Source organism: Malania oleifera, chromosome 7 (genome assembly GCF_029873635.1).
Source record: "Malania oleifera isolate guangnan ecotype guangnan chromosome 7, ASM2987363v1, whole genome shotgun sequence".
NCBI classification, from domain to species: Eukaryota; Viridiplantae; Streptophyta; class Magnoliopsida; order Santalales; family Ximeniaceae; genus Malania; species Malania oleifera.
Genome location: NC_080423.1, coordinates 78,375,263 through 78,399,493, shown reverse-complemented (window position 1 = coordinate 78,399,493; position 24,231 = coordinate 78,375,263). Strand labels below are relative to the sequence as shown.

Here is a 24,231-nt window from a genome sequence, read left to right as displayed (position 1 = left end):
GAGGATGAGCTGCAGCAGAGGAGAATGAGTGTGCCAAATTCATTCCATCAAAAAACACAATTATCACGTGCTCAAATAATCCATTAAAAACCATGTGCTTATTATCCATTAGAATGCAATAACTCCTTTCCTTCTATATCTATCCTATGTATCTATAAATAAGAACATTTGTATTGTGTGAAGAGTGCAAGTGAAGTGAGTGAGTGAGGAGCGTGAGAGTGTTGAAGGTGTGAGAGAGAAAAGTATGAGAGGAGTTGAGTTGAGTGTGTGTCTCCTCCTCGTATTTTTCTTTCATATTATAGTATATTTGTTGTGCTCCATGGACGTAGGTCAGATTAGACCGAAGCACGTAAATTTGGTGTTCTTATTTTGTGTGATTATTTTGCTTGTGTGTGTGATTATTGTTCCTAGATCCCTAACATGAATATCAAATAAAATTGTGTGGCATATGATTTATACTGAATTATGATGTTTTGGGATTTGAAATATGGAAAATGATGAAAAGTGGTAAATAAAATTATTTTATTGAGAATGATGAATTATGTTATACTAACGTGTATTTTACTAGAAAGTGATGGAATATGAAATATGAATATAGAAATGTTTTCTATGATAAATAAGGAAATGTGAAATGATGACATGTTTTATTGAGAAATGTTGAAATACGTGAAATATAATATATACTGAAATGTGAATACTGCAATGTGAATACTGAGTTGTGAATATTGAAATGTGAATATTACAACGTGAATACTGTAATGTGAATAATGGAATGTGAATACTGAATTGTGAAAATGGAAATATGGAAATGAGAACCCTGATGGACTGGAGTATTTATGAAAGTACAATACCGTTGCTAGTGGGATGATATGTGCAACCATACAGTCTCGTGGAGAGTGTGGCGTGACAATCGATTGAGCTAGTGAGAAGGGTAGTTTTGCCCCTTGAGTCTGGACTAGGGATAGGTAGGTCAATCATACTACAAACGAATTGATGGATTTCTTATTTTGATATAACCAGGTAGGCCAACCGCGGTTTAGATCCAGCCTTTGGGCCGCACAACCCTGGCCATGGGGAAAAACATGGCATGGTGAATATCCTCAGGGCAGCCATGAGTTACAGATGACATATGAATGGATTACAGTGGACATTCATGAGTTAGATTGTGAAATGAAAATGAGAAGTGAAAAAGTGTGAGTTTAATTACATAAATAACTAGGGCAAAATAAAACTCTCTGTCTAAGGATTTACTGAGTAAGGTGAGTGCCCTGATAAGTATTAGTTGTAGTCACACCCAAACTATTTAGGCAAGATCACAAAGATATTAGAGCAGAGGGGAGCTACATGTATGGACATGTAATATCCCCTATCTTCGGGAACTTTCGCAAATAAATATGGGTTGCATATGCATGAATTTGAGAAATGGAATAAAACTTATAAAAGATTACGTTATATATATATATATATATATATATATATATATATATATATATATATATATGTTTATGAATATGAATTTGTATATTTTCTTAGATTGTATTATCACTTAAATGAGTATTTTGTGATATAACAAAACTCATACTGCCACACACTATAAATAATTTATTCCGTCTTACTGAGATGTGTCTCACCCAAATATTTAATATTTCAAGAAACCGTGATAGACCAAATGATAGAGCTCCGTGATAGAGGGGAGTTGGTACGTTGATAGACAGGGTGAGTGTTTTGTTTAGGGATATATGATTCGTAGTGTATATTATGGGTTTTTGGGGATGCGTATGGTTGTATAGAACTCTGGGTATTTGTATTCCGAATGGTTTGTAAATATTGATTTCCGCTATTAGGAATGTGCGTATATGGTGAACTGATTACCTTGTACCCCCACTCAGATCGAGTTATGTTTAAATAGTATCAGAGTTTTTGACGTGGCCGATGTTTGATTAATATTTATTATTTATTGAAGAGGAAAAAAATGGTTTGAAAATCAAGGCGTCACATGTATTATTGATAATAATTTTAGACAATGATATTTAGCTAAGAGTCACCATGGTTGACTGTTAGAGTATCAATTATCATATTGCAACTGTGAGTCTGTAGACACTCCATTTTATCGTGACCTTATATAACATAAAATTGGGCAAAAATTTATTAATATAATAAAGTAAGAAAATATAGGGAAATTAAAAAATATAAGGAAAATGAAGTTTTTATATTAAAATTATATATATATATATATATATATATATATATATATATATATATATATATATACATACATACATATATATCCTCCACATTTTTGAACTTCCAAACTTTGGATAGCTTGTTAGCATAGTACCATAGTCATTGATGTAAGCAAAAAAATCAATTAATTATTTGACTGAACCAAACAAAAGGCTACTATGATAAATGCCTCTCCGAAGTCAAGTCTACATACCTTAACATGGATAATTAGGTCAATAAATTACACCTTAATTAGGAATTAGAAGTTAGAAACTTAGTCCTTCACTTAAAATCTTTGTGCAAAAGAAATATCGAAATGATTTTGATGAGACAAATTATTTTTCTTTGTGTAGTTTGAACTTAATAATTTTTTAATCAAAAAATAATCGCCAAAATTATGTACACAAGCTAATAAATGAATGAATTAATTAATTTTGACCTATTTATAGATAGAACAACCAAAGGCGATAAATGTTGCCCCAAGTTACATAGTTAAAGTGGACAATATTGTGCTAGAATTAGGCTTAAATCGTTACATTTAAATCTTGCTTGTAACTTAGAATATATTATTTAAAGGAAAGAAAAACATGAAAAAAATATATATATATGTTTTCATGTTTGACTATTAAGAAAAGAAAGAAAGAAAATAAAATATATAGTAAATTAATGTTGAAAATTTTATTTTGTATATCATTAACACTAACTTTCTAAGTTTTTAATCATATTATAAAAAAAATCCTATTTTACTACTATTTGAAACGGAGGAAAAATACAATAAAAATGAAGATTTTTTTTTTCTTTTCTTTTCTTTTCTCAAATAAAATCCATGATCCTAAATAGGATCTTAATATCCAAACTATCTTGATAATTTAGTTTGTTTATCATTAACACTAACTTCAAAAGAATGAGTCCAAAAAGAAGTAAGAAAAATAACTTTCTCCCAAAGTAATCTTGGAGAATTGAGAAATTAAATTTTGGAGTCCACTAATAGCATGAAGTTATGTAAAAACATGCGTCTCTTCATTGCACTGTATTTTCTTTTACCCACACTAAAAACTATGAAATATTTGGAAGGAACAACCAACTCTCCTTAATATATTATTAATTTATGTAAATAAAGACATCTAAAATTTATTTAAATTATCTAAATATATTATTTAATATTATTGTCTTGTCTTGTGTGAACTCCAATCTAGGCGAGCCCTATGAACCCACCTAGGTGGCTCCAAGTGTAGGTAATAATTAAGGCCTCCAGTTAAGTCACTATTATTATATTTGATATTTAAGCAACTTTGATATTTTGTTATGTGGATGGATACTTCACCAAGATCTAGACCATACCACTTTGATAAGGACGGTAGAGATCAAACAAGGAGCTTGTCATGATTTCACATTGAGTGTGTTTAAATTTTTTTTTTTTTATCATATAAAAATATTTAGACTTCAACTTTGTGAGTTATCTTTTAGTGGATGGTAATTATCAGACTTTCATTGTTAGCTTGGTGATCCAGTCGATATTATTTGAGAGAATTAAAGCCACGCAGGCTAATGATGCGGAGTTAGTCGAGGTTGTAGAGAAAGTGCAGCAAGGGTTGGCTACTGACTTTAACATCTCTAAGGGAGGTGTGCTAAGGTTTGGAACTAGGCTGTGTTCCAAACGACGAGGGGATAAAAAGGACGATCCTGGAGGAGGCGCATCGTTCTTTGTATACGGTACATCCGGATAGTACAAAGATGTATCGAGATTTGCACAAATCTTTCTAGTTGAGTGACATGAAGAGGGAGATTGCTCAGTTTGTGGAGCAATGTCTGACGTGTCAGTAGGTAAAGGCTGAACATCAGAGGCCGGCAGCCGTTACAGTCAATGAGTATGTCATAGTGAAAATGGGAGCATATTTCCATGGACATTGTCACCAGGTTACCACTAGCACTACACAAGCAGAATGTCATCTGGGTAATCGTGGACAGGTTGACTAAATCTACTCACTTTGTACCGATGAAGGTTAGCTACTCTTTGAGTAGGTTAGTAGGGTTGTATGTGCAATGGTTAGTCAGAATGCACGGGGTACCAGTATCCATTGTTTCAGATCGAGACCTGAGGTTCACTTCTCAATTCTGGAAGAGTTTACGGGAAGCACTGGGGACAAAGCTTACTTTCAGTACAACATTCCACCCCCAGACTGATGGACAGTCAGAGAGGACGATATAGATCTTGGAGGATATGTTACGGGCTTGTGTATTAGACTTCTGTGGTAGTTGGATTCAATTTCTACCATTAGTGGAGTTTGCCTATAACAATAGCTTCCAGGCTAGTATCGGGATGGTACCGTTTGAGGCATTGTATGGCTGGAGGTGTCGGTCTCCTTTGTATTAGGATGAGGTCGATGAACGGCAGATATTGGGTCCCGAACTCGTATAACAGGCATCTAAGAAGGTCAGATTGATCAGGGACATGATTAAATCAGCTCATAGTAGGCATAAAAGTTATGCGGATGTTCACCGTCGTGAGTTGGAATTCGAGGTTGGGGGTAAGATATTTTTTAGAATCGTTCCAATGAAAGGGGTGATGAGATTTGGAAGGAAAGGCAAGCTGAGCCTGAGGTATATCGAATCATTCGAGGTACTGGAACGAGTGGGTCCAGTGGCCTACAAGATTGCACTACCCTCAGCGCTCTCAAGGATCCATGATGTGTTCCACGTATCCATGCTGAGAAGGTATGTGCTGGATCTGTCGCATTTGATTAGTTATGAGTCCTTAGAGATTGGGGATGCTTTGACATATGAGGAGATACCCGTTCAGGTTCTGGACCGCAAAGTTCAGAAGTTGTGTACCAAGAAGATACCATTAGTGAAGGTATTGTGGCGGAATCACGCAGTTGAGGAAGTTTCTTGGGAGTCAGAGACAGAAATAAGCTAGAAATATCCGCAGTTGTTCTGAGTAGTAGTTTTAATAACAGGGTCGGTATGGGTATGTATGTATGTATGTAATACTCTGTTATAGTAGTAGTATTGTGTGGTTAGTCTCTGGGAGAGTATGTGATATTGTGAGCTCCTGAGACAGTGTATGTATGTAACCACGATATTCCTCTTCCATAAGTGAGGGTATGTATGTATTGGGACGGGGCTGCTATGTGGGTGGCCGCCGACTCTTCCTAGAGTCAAGTATGCGTTTGGGTATGTAGTGAGTTGATAAGTGAGAGATTACAAATTTTGAGAATGAAATTTTTGTAAAGACGGGAGGTTGTAAGAACCTGACCCAAGATATGTAGATTGACAAAATAGCAAAAGGGTAAAAAGGTAAATTTTTTAGGCTTCGTCGACGAAGCCATTGTTCTCATAGAAGAAGGCCCTCATACTCTTCGTCTCTGAAATTCAGAGTCTCGTCGACAAAGAGATACCGAACATGTTGTAAAATATCGGAATAGGGTTCGTCGCCGAAGGAGCCGATTCGTCGACAAAATGTATGGATGACTCGTCGACGAAGGCGCCATCTTGTCGATGAGGTTGGCTGGGTCAAAGAGGTTATAAATATCCTATTTCATTGGTTAGGTGCTAAAAAACCCCCCTCTCTCTCTCTCTCTCTCTCTCTCTCTCTCTCACCAACGGGATCTCTCTGTGTGACAACCCGAATAATAATGGAATTTAAATAATAAGAGGAGGGGAAATAGAAACGATTTTTGCTTTGACACCGGGCGATGCTAAGGCGGCCGGTGATGTGGTGATAGGTACTGTTACTATGTTTTCATTTAAAGTTATTACACTTTTTTATTCTTGTGCCACACACTTGTTTGTGTCCTTGGGGTGTGTTAAATTATGTGGGGCAGAAACGCAATCATTAGATGTTGAACTGTTAGTGGCTACACCGACCGGGTCAGCGATGAGATGTAGTAGGATGCTCCGTGGTTGCCCAGTTGATGTTCAGGGGAAAATTTTATCTACTGATTTGGTGATGCTGGATATGCACGGGTTTTACATTATCTTTGGCATGGATTGGCTGGTAGTTAATTCTACTATTATAGACTGTCGTGCAAAGGAAGTGATATTCAGACATCCAGGGAAACCAGAATTTAGATTTATAGGGTCACGAGTGCAATCCTTACCTCAGATGGTTTCAACTGTTCAGGCGAAGAGACTGCTCCAGAATGGATGTCTAGGATTTGTGGCTTTTGTGAAAGAAATGTTAGAAAATGAATTGAAACTTATGAATACACCTATGGTAAAAGAATTTACAGATGTGTTCCCAAACGAATTACCAGGTTTGCAGCCTGATCGTGAGGTAGATTTCTCTATTGATCTACTTCTGGGTACAACGCCGATTTCTAAAGCACCATACCGAATGGCGCCAGTAGAGTTGGCAGAATTGAAAGACCAATTACAAGATTTGCTTGATAAAAGTTTCATACGACCTAGTGTATCGTCGTGGGGAGCTCCAGTGCTATTTGTAAAGAAGAATGACGGGTCTATGAGGATGTGCATAGATTACTGAGAGATTAATAAGGTGACCATCAAGAACAAGTATCCTCTACCCCGTATCTATGACTTGTTTGATCAGCTCCAGGGTATACGGGTATATTCTAAAATTGACCTCAGATCAGGTTACCATCAGGTGAAGGTGAGAGCAGAGGATGTATCGAAGACGGCTTTCAGGACCAGGTATGGGCATTATAAGTTTCTTGTTATGTCATTTGGTCTGACGAATGCTCCTGCAATATTTATGGATTTGATTAATCGGATTTTTCATCCATATTTAGATCAGTTCGTGGTTGTTTTTATTGATAATGTACTGGTCTATTCGAGGAGCTATGAGAAGCACAAGATACATTTGAGGCAGGTTTTGCAGATGCTTAGGGAGAAGAAGTTGTATGCAAAGTTCAGCAAATGTGACTTTTGGCTCGAGAAAGTTGTGTTTTTGGGGCATGTAATCTCAGGAAGTGGAATTTTTGTAGATCCCAGTAAGATTAAGGCGGTGGTGAACTGGGCTAAACCAAGGAATGTTTAGGAGATTAGGAGTTTCTTGGGGTTAGCCGGGTATTATCGTCATTTTGTCGAGGGGTTCTTAGCTTTATCAGGGCCTCTGACACGACTGACGAAGAAGAATGCCAGATTTGAGTGGAACGACAGCTGTGAGTAGAGTTTTCAAGAGTTGAAGCAGAGACTAGTCACAGCGCTAGTATTGATCATCTCGTCTAGGGGTGAGGGGTATACTATTTACAGTGATGCGTCCTTAAAGGGACTTGGTTGTTTGTTGATGCAACATGGCAGGGTAGTGGCATATGCATCCAGATAGTTGAAGGAAATCTGAAAAGAACTATCCTACCCACGATATTGAGTTGGCTGCAGTGGTATATGCGTTAAAAATTTGGAGGCATTATCTGTACGGCAAGCAATGCAAGATTTTCTCCGACCACAAGAGCTTAAAGTATTTCTTCACCCAGAAGAAATTGAACATGAGATAGAGAAAGTGGTTAGAGTTGATTAAAGATTTTGATTGTACTATCAGTTACCACCTAGGGAAAACAAATGTGGCAGCTGATGCACTGAGCAGGAAGTCTGGAGTATCAGTGTTGGCAGCTATGGAGATCCACATCCAATCATAATGGATCTGGAGAGACTCGGCATTGAATTGATAGAGAGTAATACTCCTGTATGTATCGTCAGCCTAGTGGTACAGCCTACGCTACAGGAAATAATTAAAGCTGCTCAGAAGGAGGATCCAGAATTGGTAGAGGTGATAGACAGAGTGCAGAGTGGTCAGGGGGAGGAATTCTACATTTCAGATGACGGAGCTTTACGATTCCGTTTCAGATTGTGTGTTCTTGTTGATGCTGACATTAAGAAGACTATTTTAGATGAATCTCACAAATCTTTGTATACAGTTCATCCCGACAGTATGAAAATGTACAGAGATCTGCGAGAGTTTTACTAGTGGAGTGAAATGAAGAGAGAGATTGCTGAATATGTAGCCTAGTGCTTGACATGCCAGCAGGTAAAAGCTGAGCACCAGAGACTAGCGGGTCAGTTGCAACCACTATTTATTCCAGAGTGGAAGTGGGATCATATATCCGTGGACTTTGTTTCAGGGCTGCCATCGACATTGCATGGTCAGAATGCGATTTGGGTGATAGTAGATCGGTTGACTAAGTCTGCTCATTTTCTCTCTATCAAGATTAGCTATTCCCTCAGCCGATTGACAGAGATTTACGTTCAGGAGATAGTTCGTTCTCATGGGGTACCTGTATCTATTGTATCCGATCGAGACCCACAATTCACGTCACGATTTTGGAAGAGCTTGCAGAAGGCTCTGGGGTCGCAGTTATCGTTTAGTATGACATTTCATCCTCAATCAGACGGACATACTGAGAGGACGATACAGACACTAGAAGATATGCTCCGTGCATGTGTATTAGATCTTGGGGGTAGTTAGACTTAGTTTATGCCACTGGTGGAGTTCGCGTATAATAATAGTTATCAGTCCAGTATTGGCATGACACCGTTTGAGGCACTATACGATAGGAGATGTCGTTCCCGTTTATATTGGGATGAGACAGGTGAGCGAAGAGTTGTGGGACCAGAGCTGGTACAGCAGGCGTACGATAAGGTATAACTTATCAGGGAAAGAATTAGTGCAACTCAAAGCCGACAAAAGAGTTATGCCAACCATCGCCGCAGGACTTTAGAGTTTGATGTGGGTGATCACGTATTTTTGAAGATAGCTCCGTTAAAAGGAGTTATGAGGTTTGGTAAGAAGGGTAAACTTAGCCCTAGGTTTATCGGTCCATTTGAGATTTTAGAGAAAGTGAGGCCGGTAGCTTATAGGCTAACTTTGCCACCTATACTATCCAGAATACATGACGTATTCCACGTATCTATGTTGAGGAAATACGTCCCAGATCCTTCTCATATTATCAGTTATAGTGAGTTAAAGCTCAGTGACTCACTAGTCTATGAGGAGATACCAGTACAGATTCTGGACAGGAAAGAATAGGAGCTACGTAGTAAGAAGATTCCTCTGGTAAAAGTTCTATGGAGAAATCATACGATAGAAGAGGCTTCTTGGGAGCTTGAGGAACAGATTCGATAGAAATATCCGCAACTATTCCAAGAAGTTTAAATGTAAGTAGAAATGCGAGTAAATATGTAGTTTTCTTTTGCAGGTACATGTAATGTTTTAGTAGTAAAAGGTATTTTAGTTTGGGAAAAATTTTCTTTTGGTATATGTAATCTCCCAGAACTTGAGTTGTAACCACGGTATTCCTCCATCATAAGTGAGGGTCAATAATAAAGTAAGTAGACCATTTTGCCTAAAAAGGATGATGAATTATATGAATAGTAAATTTCGAGGACGAAATTTTATAAGGAAGGGAGAATGTGACAACCCGAATAATAATGGGATTTAAATAATAAGAGGATGGGAAATAGAAACGGTAACAGAAGGAGGAAGTCAACTTCGTTGATGAGAGTTTAAGAGAATTCGTCGACGAAGACTGAATTTCGTTGACAAAGAAATACCGAGAGAGTTTGAACCGACTGAATTTCATCGACGAAATTATTGAAGGATTCGTTGACGAATAACGTGGCTCGTCGACTAATCCAATTCTATATATATCAAAAATCCAATTTTTAACTTCATTATTAAGCAACCTTCGCCCTCTCTCTCTCCCCTTCGGCCCTCTCTTTCTCTCTCTCATCATTTTTGGGCCAGATTTATGCCGGATCGACAATCTGAAGTCACCACGACGCTCCTAGGGAAGTTCTCTCCAAATCTGCCGGAGCGGATCATTGGTGAAAGCTAGTTGGAAATCATCCCTAAATTGAGGTAAGACTTTTTAAGTTAAATTTGGTATTACAACAGTTATAGGAAGTGATGCACACGTAGAAATACTAAAGTTTAATATTGGGAGTTTTCAGTTTTAGGGTATTGATCAGAAAATCCTACGGGGGTTAGGTTAGGATATTTTAGGGGCTTTCTTAGTAGTCAGGTAAGGGAATAAACTAAAGTAGTTACTTTTCACGCAAATTATTATTATTTATGAGCAAATTGATTTCCTGAAAATACGTACGATGTTCGAATATTATGGAATTAAAGCATGTTTGAGAAAAATACTATTATTATGTTGAAACGTGTATATATATATGAGATGCTAGAAATTATGATTTTCAAAATACGATGTATAGTTTTATACAGCAAATGTGTGGCAAGAATATTATTTTACATAGAGAAATATTATGAAATGATAATGATATGAATGCGGTATGATTTGAGAAGTTATAGAAGTGTACAGTACATTATGATTTGATAAATGCATGACAAAATGACTATTTTTAGAATGATGTATTTATGTATAATCGGCACGAGGCCGTATTTACGTATGATCGGCACGAGGCCGTATTTATGTATGATCGACACGAGGCCGTATTTATGAGATTATGAAAGATGCTATACTATCATGTACTATATGTTATCAGAACTCGAATATTAGTTTAGTTCAGTCTAGGAGCTCGGTACCGTAGCTATGTATAGATCAGATATCTATGTTTAGGTTAGTGCTAACCACCCCACGAGGGGGTGGGAGATGGATAGTCGATGTGGCTTTTAGTAGAGTGTGGACGTCCACCTAGCAATCCGGACCAGGGTGCGACGGGCTCATCATACTTACAGACATATTTGACTCAACAGTGGTCGGCCAACCATTGTCGGGTCCCGCCTTCGGGCTGCACAACCTGTCATGGGGGGTAATACGTGACATTAGCTAACTATTCATCCTGGGTATGTTTTCAGTATTATCAGTTATCACAGATATTTCATGTACGATGTGATTATTTAAAAAATATGAAAGTATGTGATTACCCAGTATAATAACATGAATGTTTACAGAAATATGAAATATATTGTATATGTATAAATGCATTAAATGTTCATGTTGCCACACAACTGTATTTAGTTTATTTTCCCTTACTGAGATGTGTCTCACCCCCAACATTAATTAATCTTTCAAGAGACCCTGAGTGACCGGTAGGTCGTAGCCGCCGTGGAGTCAGTGATATTACCCTGTTAGGAGGGTAAGATTTTGCACTAAGATCAGGAGTATTTTGTGTTTGATCTTAGAGTTATTTTGATATTTTGGGGGATGTATATAAATACAATATCATGACGATTGTAGTAAACTCTGGTATTATGCTTGATGGATGGAAGATTTAAATTTTATGATTACTGCTGCTTAGGTTTCCGCTATGATTGACAGGTGTCCCCGTTACCCACGGGTTCAGGTTGACCGTTCCATTCATTATATTACATTTTATGTTAAGGAATTTGAGGGTCGTTACATCTTTTCGATTCTTCGCTATTTGTCGTTTGATTCATTGATCCGACGTTATTGCGTTGATCAGGGGAGGGATCTCTACGTTTTTAGCATATCGAAAAGTCATTTCGAGGATTTTCGGGTTTTGATCCAAAACGAGGTAAGGGTACGATTTCAATTTTGTTTCGATATATATGTAATAGTAAGAATTGTAGTGAAGTATAGTTCTTGGATGTTTAGGTTTTGGTGTCTCGGTTCATAGTTTTGGAGCCATAGAGTTCGTATTTCGGTATTCGGGAAAGGTAAGGGGATTCTGTTTATATCAGTTATTTTTGAAATCGGGATCGGTAAACCTGTAGTTTACGATTGTATTTATGTTTTGATTACTTATTTGGGAAAATCTATTGGGTGAAATGCAGGATTTTTGGGTTACAGTTTTTGAAAAAATTTGGGGGTTTCGGGTATCATCTCTATTTTGTTGGAGAAACTGTATGTTGTATTAAAATTGTAGTATTGAGATGATCGTACCCATATTTGTATTAAACTGTATTCTTGAACTGAAAACGATATGATTTGTTGTATACTCAAATAAATGTGGAATGAAATGTCGTATGTAAATGTTCTAAGTTTTGTAAAAACAGCTAGGGGAGGCTAATTATCGTACGCTAATGAGTATAGGGACATGAGTTCCAAAATTGTTCCAGGTTTTGTAAATTAGTTAGGGGCGGCTAATTACCGTACACTGAATCAGCTAGGGACGGCTAATTACCGAACGCTGATGCCATGTCTCGGCTAATTATCGTAGGCGAGAGTGTCCGGTTCTATATCCAAGGGTGTGAAATATCGTTTGTTCTTACCGGCTGGTCATCGATGGGTATGAGTTACATCGTACTGGCAACGATATCGCTGTGAGGCTTCGGTTATTGTAGGGTATCGGGTGCTTAAGTGTGACAACACTGACCGTATGTTTGGTATCGTATGTACTCGAACGGATTTGTAAAAAATACTGGAACTGTATTGAACTATATTGTACTATATTGTATTGAGTTATGTTTTACGTCAAAATAACAGTTGTATGTCACACACTAATATAACTTGTTTTCTTCCTTACTGAGAGATGTCTCACCCCGAATATACAAATATTTTTCAGGTCCTTCGGGTAGCCAAAACAAGCATCCTAGCATCTATAAGCTTGGGTGTTGGTTAGCTACGTTTAGTACCTGTGTAAGTACGAGTTTTGTAGCCGAGTGGACATTGTTGGATTTTGTAGACACTTGGAGTATGTACTATAATTTTGGGAATGTATATTCTAGTTATGTATAGACTCTAATATGGTATGATGTATGTATAGAAAGAACATTTTTCGCTATGTATATGATGAGTATGGATATGGATATGAATGTGTATAAGGTTCACATGTACCTCACGAAGTCGGACCCTCATTCAGTGTTGTATCATGTATGTTTAATTGATATAGAGACAGGTTAGGTTACTATATTCACACCTGAGAACCATTTGCAGGTTTGGGGCGTGACAATTACAAACATTTCAGGAAATCCAGGTAGGAGCGTGGATAGAGCCCTGCAACAATAGAAGTTGACCGAGCTACCCTGTTAGAAGGGTAAGTAGTTGAGCTAGGATCATATGGGTTTTTGGATTGGGACCCTAGGATACTTTTTGGTTTTTTGTGGATGATTGTATATATATGACAAATTCAGTAGAACACTGGTATTGTGTTTGGTGTTTTATGGTATGCATGTAATTTTATGTTTTCGGCTACTTAGGTATCAAAGATGTATGATAGTTATATCCTTGGTACCCATGGGTCCAGGTTGATCATGACATAGCAGTTTAGCAGGTAATTAGATTATTATAAATGTTATTATGTGCGGAAAAAACAGTAAAAATAAGCAAGCCGTTACATACTGAAAATTAAAGAGAGTAAGGAAAGAGAGTGACACCACATTTTTTACGAGGTTCGACTTATCCCCAACCTACGTCATCACCTTTAGCCAATACCACCAAAGGATTCCATTATACCGTTCCCTTCAGGGCAGAACAAACCTTTTACAAGTGATACCCCACACTCAAACACTCCTTAAGTAAGCTAGAGCAACGCCTCTCCTAGTACCCCACACTCGATCACTCCTTCAATAGGCTAAAGTAAGACCTCTCCAAGCGATACCTTACACTCGGTCAACAATCTAACAACCTGAAATCGTCAAGAAATAAGACACAATAGCTGCATACAATAATACTTTCACAAAGAGTAGATTAATACAAATTCAATCACTGTGTACTTCAATATTAAATATCAATATGAAATAAGATTGAAGCTCAAGTATAGATTTCATCAATATCCTTTTTAGATGAAGATCAGTAGTAGAAATTAGATTTGTATGATCAAATCTTTCAGAAATTCAGTAATTCAGTTGAGCAAAGATTTGAGCAAGAGGGTTCTTTAGCTTTATGATCATATTTTTCAATTCTTTCTTTCTCCGTGTATAATTTGATTTGCAAAACTATGTATTTATAGGCTTTGAAAAGTGATTTCGTGTTGCCCAAGATTACTTTTACTTGGAGTATTTTCCAAGTTTTCATTAATTTTGGGGCTCAAAATACCTTTATTTGAAATTTAAAACATTTAAAATTTCTAACCGTTTACAATGTTCAGACGACTGAACTATCAAGTTCAATCTTCTAATGTTTCTTAAAGTACTGAAAATTATAGTCTGGACATAGGGTCAGATGACTGAACTTCAAGTTCATTCTTCTTGAGTCCCTGCTCAGACGACTAAACTGAGGGTTTAGTCTTCTGAGGGTGTTATGTCTGTTCTGTGTTTCAATAGATAAATCTTCAGTTGACTGAACTAATTTTTTAGTCTTCTGAAGAAATTCTTCAGACATTGTCGTTTGAGGGTGATTCTTCAGACTTCTGAGGGTACACCTCAGTCATCTGGGCAGACCAACTTCAGTTTTTTCAGTTTTGTTTTCAAAAAACATTTTTACTCTCTTGCTTTGCTTCTTCATAAAATATTTTTTAGGGTTTTAAATAAGGTATCTAAGTCAATGAATAACCCCTAAAAGAGTTTCAAAAATATTTCCATTATGACCTTTGACATTCTAAACACTTAACTCTTCGTGCTTGTATTTCTTTGAGCTCTCTTGCTTTGTCTTTCTTTGGCTCCATCTTGTCTTCAAGTTTTAATATACTTTAAGCTTTTTATCAAGTCCTCTTTATCATCCATGCTCTCATAATCTTCAAGCTTTATTAGGACATCTTTTGAATCCATCCCTTGACTCTTTAATCTTCATTTGTTCATCTTTCTTTGCATTCATCCTTGTATTCATATACTTGATTCTTGAAATATCATCATTCAAGCAAATATGTTAAGTTTATCTTATTTGTTATCATCAAAAATAAGATTTTAAGTCTTGTAAGACCAACACTTTTAAATTTCTTTTAAATGAAATTTAAAGACCTAACACCCTAAAATACTCATTCCAAGAATGTTAATTATACTTACCTTGTGTATGTATATGTATCCCATTTTGAAGATCATTTTTTTAAGAAAAAGAAAAGATCAAAAACAAGAAAAAAAAAAAAAATTAAGTTGTAGTAATGCACAATCGACAGTGTAGAGATTGGTTGACTATCTGCTGCAACTTTCCTTTCCTTTTTTTTGTTTTGAAAAAATAAAAAATTCTAACATAAACTTCTTTTGAAAATACTTTTGTAGTGATTTTGATGGAATCCCTTATATCACTTGAAAACCTTTGAAGTTTTGATTAAAAAATTTTGTTTTTGTTGTAAAACTCTGACTTTCCATTTAATTATTTACAAAAAAAAAAATAAAAACATAGATTTGAAACCTAGTTTAGGTTTGAAAATATAGTGTTGTAAAACTCTAACTTCCAATTAAATTCTCTAAAAAAAAACATAGATTTGAAACCAAGTTTAGGTTTGAAAATATAGTATTTTTCCACCCCCAAGTCATTTCATAGATGATTACTTTGAAAAAAAATGTTATTTTACTTTCCTTGACTTGAAAAAAGTATGGATTTTTTTTTATGGGAGAACCATAAACCCATCTTGAAAACTTGATTTTAGAAAGCTTGAAAATTCTAGTGAATGAAAAAAAGCCACTTGAAATCTTTTGAAAATTCCCTTTTAAGATGAAATCTTGGTTATTTATGAAAAAAAAAACCCATGAAATCACATCACAAGTTTAGCATTTAGACCCAATCATAAACTCAAGTGAGCATTTGGACTTAAAGAAACTATGAATAACTCAAGAAAATCTAGAGAAAATGGCCAAATATCTAGCCTTTGGATAGGGTGGTCGACCATGCCTATAAGTCGGTCGACCGTTGACTTGTTACCAACAACTACTTTCAAATGTATAAAGGGTTGGTCGACCATCTGCATGCTCCTTCCATGAAAAATGCAATATTACTAAAATCTAATGCAAAATTTTCATGAATTATACTATGATTTCAGTCATTTCTCTTTTCATAAAAACTTACAATTTCATACCAGGACTATGATTTACATAACAAACATTGCCACATATATGATTTCAAAACAAAAATCAAAACACACTTGAATTATAAGAGAAGAATGAGAGAACTGACCTTATGTTATTACAATGAGTGTGATCAAGTGGTGATACATTCAAGAATACTCACACCCACCAAAGGATTTCTCAATTAAGAAAATATCAAATGAAATTCTCTTCAAACCCCAAAACAAAAACTTCTTAAAACTCAAAATAACTTTTAAATTTCCCTCGTATCTCTCTGCAAATTGCTTCATTAGCCCCACTTGGATGTGTCCGAAAAATCCTTCAAAGGAGTCTATTTATAGACTACCCAAAAGATGGAGTAAAACAACCACTTGAATTTGAATTTCAAAAATTCAAATTTAAACTGTCAATTACTAACTATCATGATGGTTCCCTAATACATGGCAACTTTCAAGATCCTTAGCATTCCCAAATTCATTAGCCAATCAAATGAGAGCAACTCAAAATTTTGAAATTTCACTAAGTCAATCTGCGGGTGCTGATGGACTGCTATCGAATGATGCCAAAGCTAGAGAAGGGAAGTAGGGCTAGTCGGCCACCAATAAGGAGTTGATCGACTATCTTATGTTGTAATTTTTTTTTCTTTGGTTTTAGCTTAATTTTTGTCTATATTTAGTTAAATCTTGTTATTTTTGTTAGGTAAAGAAATAACTATTGACAACAAATAAAGTGGTGTTTGGCTTGTAAATAAGTACTTATTGCAAAAAGTACTTTTCTAGAACCAATTTTTAAGAACTTTCTAAGTGAATTTTGAGAATTAATGAAAGATAACTTCTAAGCCACTTAAAAGTGTCACTATTCATAGGCGGATCAATTTCATAAATATATTTAATGACTATTTTTAATTAAAAAATAAGTAAAATATATATTAATAGATAATTATATATTAGTTTATCATGCATCATAACATATTAACTATTAATGAAACATAATTCAATCCTCCAATGAGGAAGAAGACCATCTATCAATTTAAATTAATATTAAAAAATTAAAATACTAATTTAATTAATAATATTATTTTAGGATAAATTAATATAATAATCATATATTATAAATATACATTAAGAACAAGATTATTGTTAAAAAATAATATTGCATTATTTTTACTTACTAAAATATTTAAATATGAATTAAAAATAAAATTAACAAAATTAATAATTTAATTGTTAATTAAAATTATTGTATTTTTTATTTAAATATATTAGAAAATAATTACATATTGTTTCATAATGTATTATAACATATTAATTGTTAATAAAATTTAATTCAATATTGTCTAATAGACTCAATATGAATAAAAATTAACAAAATTAATAATGTAATTGTTAATTAAAATTATTGCACTTTTAATTTAAAATATATTAGAAAATAATTATATATTGTTTCATTATGTACTATAACATATTAATTGTTAAAAAAATATAATTCAATATTGTCTAATAGACTGTATTAAGACTCAATATTTGTGTGGTGTTGTATTTAAATCTACACACACAAATTCAAGATTTGAAAAACCTTTTGAGTTGTGTTTGATTTGTACAAATACCCATTCATAGTAATAGGTCAATTTTCTTATCATAAAGTAAACAACACAGCAAAATTATTAACAATAAATAATTATTCCCAAATTTCATGAATCTAATTTTCTCCTAATAAGACATTGTCTTTTTTCCTTACCAAAACAAAACAACATACCAGCAAACTTGATTAGTACCTCAATCATGAATTTGAATGACACTAAGTTTGACAATTTTCTTAATCATACATTTTAATAAACTTTGGATAACCTCTAGTGCCAACCTCAATACACCAAGGCACTACTTCGGCTGAACATTCAAGGCTGTGTATATGTCAAAAAAACACATAATTCAGAGCAAGCAAGTATCAAGTATCAATGTATAGTCCACTAAAATACATAATTGCGAGACAGAGGCTTCAACTACATCAAAATGATTCCGATTAGGGGAATATTATTTGAATGAAACTGACAGTACATCTCTCTTCTGCAGTAAGAACCTTGGGGAAACACTTTAGTTGCCTTCATATTTAGGGTCAGCCATCACAAAATGGTAAGCAATTACCAGTACAAATACAAATATACCAAGAAAATTGGCAAAGAAGCCTAAGTCTTGATCGTCGAACATCTGAAAAATCACATGAAAGCATGACACAATGTATTAGTACCGTTATTTAGATCATCAGAATTTTTCAGTTGTCTTTCTCTCTAATGGGCACATCTTGAAGAGGCTACAAGCAGTAACTCTGTACTATTATGTAAATACAGTTTAAAGCAAATAACATTTCCCAATGGCAAAGAAACAATCATATTGTAGCTGCTCTAATACGTGTGAAATCTAAAATAGTTAGCAGGCATAATTAAAACCTGCTAACACAGGATAGGGTAATTTTGCAATAGTTATTCATTTGCCATTCCAACGGCTAAAGATGGTTGGAGACAGAGAACAATGAGCATTGGTAGGTAATTATTTTACAAAAGGCCTAATTACAATAAATAAATAAATACAAATAAAAAAAAAATTTAAAATAATTTTACAAAACCTGCAATTAAAACCCAAACTGTCAACTCTTGCAATTTACGGTGTAGACCACCATTAGTGTTGCAATGTGGGGAATCCACTTAAATCTAGGATTGAAATTTTGCATTAAAATGCATGAAAATTTTTGCATGTGAAATGCATGTGTGAAATCCAGAAAACATAAAATTATAGCCGCTAATTTGAAGTTCCAGTCATTCTATTTCACTGCCAATCACACCCAAAAGTTTCAATTATTAAATATTGCCCAATTATGGGCCAGTTTTTTCTTACTGAGTCAATAATGGAGGATCTTTTGTGGATAACTCTAGGCAATCATTTTTCGTTTGAAGATCTAAAAATCAGGGTTTTGTTTTAAATTGGTTAATCTAGATATTTTAGGAGTCTTAGTAAGGTTCGCGTTATTTTGAATATTTTAGATCTTTTAGGGTAATTTTTCTCCTTGCTTGTTTTATTTTAATGTTGGATGTACAAGTAAATTGTGCATTGTACAATGTTTGGACATTTATCATGTTTGAATCCAGAAAGGGTTCATCTTCCCTCTCTCGCCATGTAGAGCATCCCCCTTATCCTTCTCTTCTCTTCTCTTCTTTCACTGTGCCCCATATCTCTTTCCAGTGTCTCCCCTACCATCATCGTACATCACTCAAACTTGCCCTATGCCCTTGTTTGTTGCACATCTCCTGGGCACAAATTACAGTAACTTTTTTGTTGTCGGACAAGTTTTCATGGAATAGGTTACAAAGATTTGAGATACATATATATATAGATAGATACATATAATTAGGATGGCTGATAAGCTTCCGATAAAGACAACCATGGTGGTGTTTTCCAGAATCATCCAGTGGTGGTCTACATGACTTCAATAGGTCATATATAGATAGATATATATAATTAGGATGGCTGATAAGCTTCCGATAAAGACGACCATGGTGGTGTTTTCCAGAATCATCCAGTGGTGGTCTACATGACTTCAATAGGTCATTTGTATTTTGCATTCAAAATTTCCATCAAAGATTTATCACTCATTAGATCTATTCCCCAGATTGCAAGATAACGATATTCTAGGTCTTTTATTGCAATAATTTTAAGTTTTAATTAAAATTTTTATAAATTATGTGGTTTATTTTGTAATTAAGACTACAACAAATTGAAACTTCTTCGTAAAACTTTGGTTATTCAACTTCTTCGATGTTGGGGGAGAGTTTGGTGATGAAGACCTTTAAAAAAGATATTGAGTTAGTTGAGTTGGGGCAACATATGATCAAAAACAAACTTAACACGACAGAATATCCAAAAAAAAGTTAGGCCAAATAATGAGAGAGATGATGATAAACTTAAGTATCATCTATCAAAATCCAGATGGTAATTACCGGGGCATCACATGCATCTCAGAAAGAAATAAATTTTAAAGCAATTGTCAACACTTATTTTCTTTTTTCTTTTCCTTGCTCTTCACAGTATCAAAACAAGGCATAAAGAGTTTATTTTTTCCTCACCATATGAATTCTTTCTAATTAGAGAAACTAGACTTCTAGAAAATTCAGAAGCCCTTGCTGCACCGCAAAGGGGTAAATAAGGGACAAACCTTCACAAAGGCTTCCAAAAATACAATGTGTGTGTAAAAACTGATCAGATGGACTTTGGGATATACAAAGATATGCAGGTCAGCAAAAACATGCAGACAATCATCCAAAGTCTGTAAGATCAACCCTTCTACAAGATTGCCATGTCCATGATGTATTTGGTTTGGACGCCACACCTTTCAGACAACACGTATCAGGCACTTCAAGAATGAGTCAACAATTTTCAAAGAGACACACTTCTTAGACACTATAGGATACTCATTTCATACTTTTTAAACATGCTTTATTTGAATGAATTAGAGGCTTAGGGAGGTAGGCTGGGCTAAAGTCTCTACATCTCAGTTTGGTGCAAACAACATACAGGATTGGGCAAGCTAAGAAAAGATCCCAAAAGCGCGCCCCCCCCCCCCCCCCCCGGCGCAGCGGGGCAACTCTCGAAGGGGCCACCAACCGCCCGAATCACTGTAGCAAACCCTCCCTTTACTCAATGGATAGCGCTTAAGCTAGGGGCATCTTGTAGGAACAAAACCAAAAAAGAAAAAAGAGTCTAGTCCAATCTAGTCCTACAAAACCTTACCCACCCATAATAATGCATCCCAATAAAAACTTTCTTTCATTTTACTCATGAGATCACAAATATTATGGAAGGTCAGCAACATAGGTCTTTGGAAAAAAAGAAATTTTACAATAACTTCCTATATGTTTATAATGAAAGAAGAGATAGATTCCAAATATCTATAAATTTTTTCAAAAAAAATAACACTCACACAGATTTTTTTTTTTTTTTATTAAAAAAAGAATATGAATTCATTAGATTAGAAAGAATACATAAAAAGGAGAAGAATAAATTCTCACACATAGAATTTTTACTTAGAAAGTGTTATATAAATATTTAAACTAGATGTTTATTACAAGTAATATTTAACTATAATATTATACAATTATTAGTCCTTTAAGATTAGAAGAAGACCAAATACAATGAATCCTTAAGGGAAAAAATAATCAATTAAACAAATAAATAATAAAATTAAAATAACAAAGCCCTCCAGCCTCACTGCGCATCAACCAGCTGCATCCCAGGAAACAGATAACCAAAAGCAGAGTAGCACAAAAACGCCAAAAAGGGAATCTTACTCCACATCAAATCTGAAGCCACCACCTCCACCCTCAAAATTAAGTTCCAACCAAATACACCAAACAACAAAAGTAGCACACCTTCGAAGCATTATTGCTTCCCTGCAAAGGTGCAACCTCCAAATGACTTATGCTTCGGATGGAAAAATAATTCCAAAGAAGGGTGCACCCCTAAAAACTGACAAAAAAGCCTGCTCCATATGTTCCAAGAAGAACGACAATGCAAAAATAAATGTATTTTGTTTCTCCATTATGGAAACAAAGAAAGCAAACATCTGGAGACAGCTTTCAAAAGCCTTCTAGCCTAAAGCCAATCATCAGTATTGATCCTATCAAGAACAGTAGATCAAATAAAAAAGTTCATTTTTAAAGGACTTTTAGCTTTCTAGATCATGAAGTGTGAAAAAAAAGTGGGAGACCCAACAAAATAATTGTTAAGATGATAAAAAACAAATTTGCAAGAAAACTCCTTTGAACCATCCAAAGCCTAAATTCTACAACCAAGGCAAGGACTCTAAGAATCAATTACATCTAAAAGTTGGGCAAGCTCACCTGCCTCCCTCTAAATTAAATTCCACCCCAAGAAAAAAAATCCTGGAAACAGTGACCTCTCCAAGAAACAAAGAAATGAGATATTTGGCCAATCATGTGATACTATAAAAAACAGCAGACCAAATAATTGCGCTCATTTTGGAAGGACTTTTAGCCTTCTAAATCAAAAGAGTAAAGAAAAGTGGGAGACCTAACAAAATCACTTTTAAGATGATAAAAAAACAAATTTGCAAGAAAAATCCTTGGAACCATCCAAAGCCCAAACTCAACAACCATGGCACGGACTATAAAAATCAGTCAATCAAATCTAAAATTTGGGCAAGCTCACCTGCCTCCCTCTAAATTAAATTCCTCCCAAAGAAAAACATCTAGAAATGATTAATTCCCTAAAAAACTAAGAAATCAGACACTTGGGGCATCGTGGCAAATCAAGGGATGACAAAGATGAAGATAGGGAGTGCATAAAAGATCTGTACCAATCCAAAACTCCTCCTAGAAACAAGCATTCCTCTCCATTACCAACACAGAATGTAACTCAGGGAAGAAAAAGAACCATAGTCTGAGAAATAAACTACAAGGGACTCCATGAATAGCATTAAGACTAATTTTGGCATCCCACCCATTCCGATAGATCCCATGTTTGCTGCAAGTGACCCTACGCCGTAAGAATCCAAGCTCCAAAGGAAATTGCCACAACCATTTATCCACCAAGGAAATATTCGTAGAAACAAGATTTTGCAACCCTAGACCACCCTCACACTTTGTCTTATAAAGCCTACCCTAACATCACGCAGTTCATAGCGTGTCCCTCCTTACTGTTTCCTAATAGCTTCAAAATTTACCGCATCGTTGATAATTGTGTTGTATCCGTGTCCAGTGTCTGTGGTTCATGGTCCACAGTACAAGGAACGGTCTCAATTTAAAAGGTGGTCAGAAGTGAGACTTGCACCGACATCAACTAGAACAGCATAACAACGAGCTCATAAAAACCATTAGAATAAACGGAAAATTAAAAGTTCGAATTCTAATTGAACTTTCCAATTACCATAAGAAACAGATATAGCAATATTTTTCTGGACCTAATTTCACTCGAGCGACAGTTAATGACAACCTCCAAAAGACTCCAAATTGACAAAAAGAAACCCTATAATTTTCTTCATGAAAAAAAAATTTAAAAAAAAAAAAAAAAAGAGAGAGAGAGACTGATAAATAAATTAAAGATCTAAAAACCCTAGAACAGAGCACTGAGAATTAGAGAAGAAGAGATCAGAGAAAAAAAGGAAAACATAAATCTAATTATAACAATAAATAAATAAATAAAACAGATCAAGAGTGTCGTACTTTGGCACGCAGAAGATTATGCGAGTATGTTCTTCGATCGAGCTCAACAAGTCTCCTCTCCTTCGACGCAGCAACGAACTCCTCCCGCTACAAAAGATTTACCTTTTTTTTTTTTTTTTTAAGTCACATTTTGTGTGCATGACTCTGTTTTCCGCTTGTGCATTTGGGCCTGAGGTCAGTTCCGGGCCCGATCTTAGTGGTTGGGCTGCGCCTCGGGCATGGCCCAGCTGGAACAGTTTCACGATAAATTTGAGATACTACTGTAAAAATAAATAAATAAAAATTAAAAGATAAAAACTAATTTTCTGTTCAGTAGTATTTTAAAATTTTAATATTTCTTAATCAATTAAATGTCCACACTGCACTTGAATTATACGCAAAAAGCAATACATTTCCCATCCTACATTTCTTTACTGTTTTCTTATTTTATTTTATTAATGGCTCCAACCCTAAACGTCTAATATATTCAGTCCCAGCATTGAACCAGCACAAAACTGTGGGATAATAGAATGGGAAGTAAAATGAAATTATTCTACGGTAAGCTGGAGCAAAATGACATCATATTGGGTTTAGAAAAAGTGGGATTTAAAATGTGTGGCTGCTGGGATTCGAGCCCAGGTCTCCACGGCCACAACGTGGAATTCTTACCACTAAACTACAGCCACCGAGAGTCCGGGGTTCGGTATTGTTTATATAATCCAAAAAGTTTTCTAGTTTCACATAGGTACAAGCCGCGAGTCATGTTTTAACATTAATTTACTATCTTAAGAAATAATTGATAGTTAAAAAAAAAATAGGAAAAAGTTATAAAGATTTATTCAAATTTTCTCACTTATCTAAGTTTACAATTTTTAGAGGATAATGTAAAATTATAAAGATGTATTTTAAATTTTGAGATAAAATAATTTTATAAATTACTTACAAACTCACAATTTATAAATATTGCAATCATAAG

General features: G+C 35.1%; 1 protein-coding gene and 1 non-coding gene across 2 annotated transcripts; both read right to left on the bottom strand.

The window, feature by feature from the left end:
• Positions 1-17,850: 17,850 nt before the first annotated feature.
• Positions 17,851-23,408, bottom strand: LOC131159373 (dolichyl-diphosphooligosaccharide--protein glycosyltransferase subunit 4A). The gene is made up of 2 exons (XM_058114243.1): positions 23,277-23,408; positions 17,851-18,252 (listed from the first exon to the last, which is right to left on the bottom strand). The coding sequence occupies exon 2, from the start codon at positions 18,250-18,252 to the stop codon at positions 18,139-18,141; it is 114 nt and encodes a 37-aa protein (XP_057970226.1). The 5' UTR covers positions 23,277-23,408; the 3' UTR covers positions 17,851-18,138.
• Positions 23,409-23,869: 461 nt separating this feature from the next.
• Positions 23,870-23,941, bottom strand: TRNAH-GUG (transfer RNA histidin (anticodon GUG)). Its single transcript has one exon. It is a non-coding gene; the product is annotated as a tRNA-His (tRNA).
• Positions 23,942-24,231: the final 290 nt, after the last annotated feature.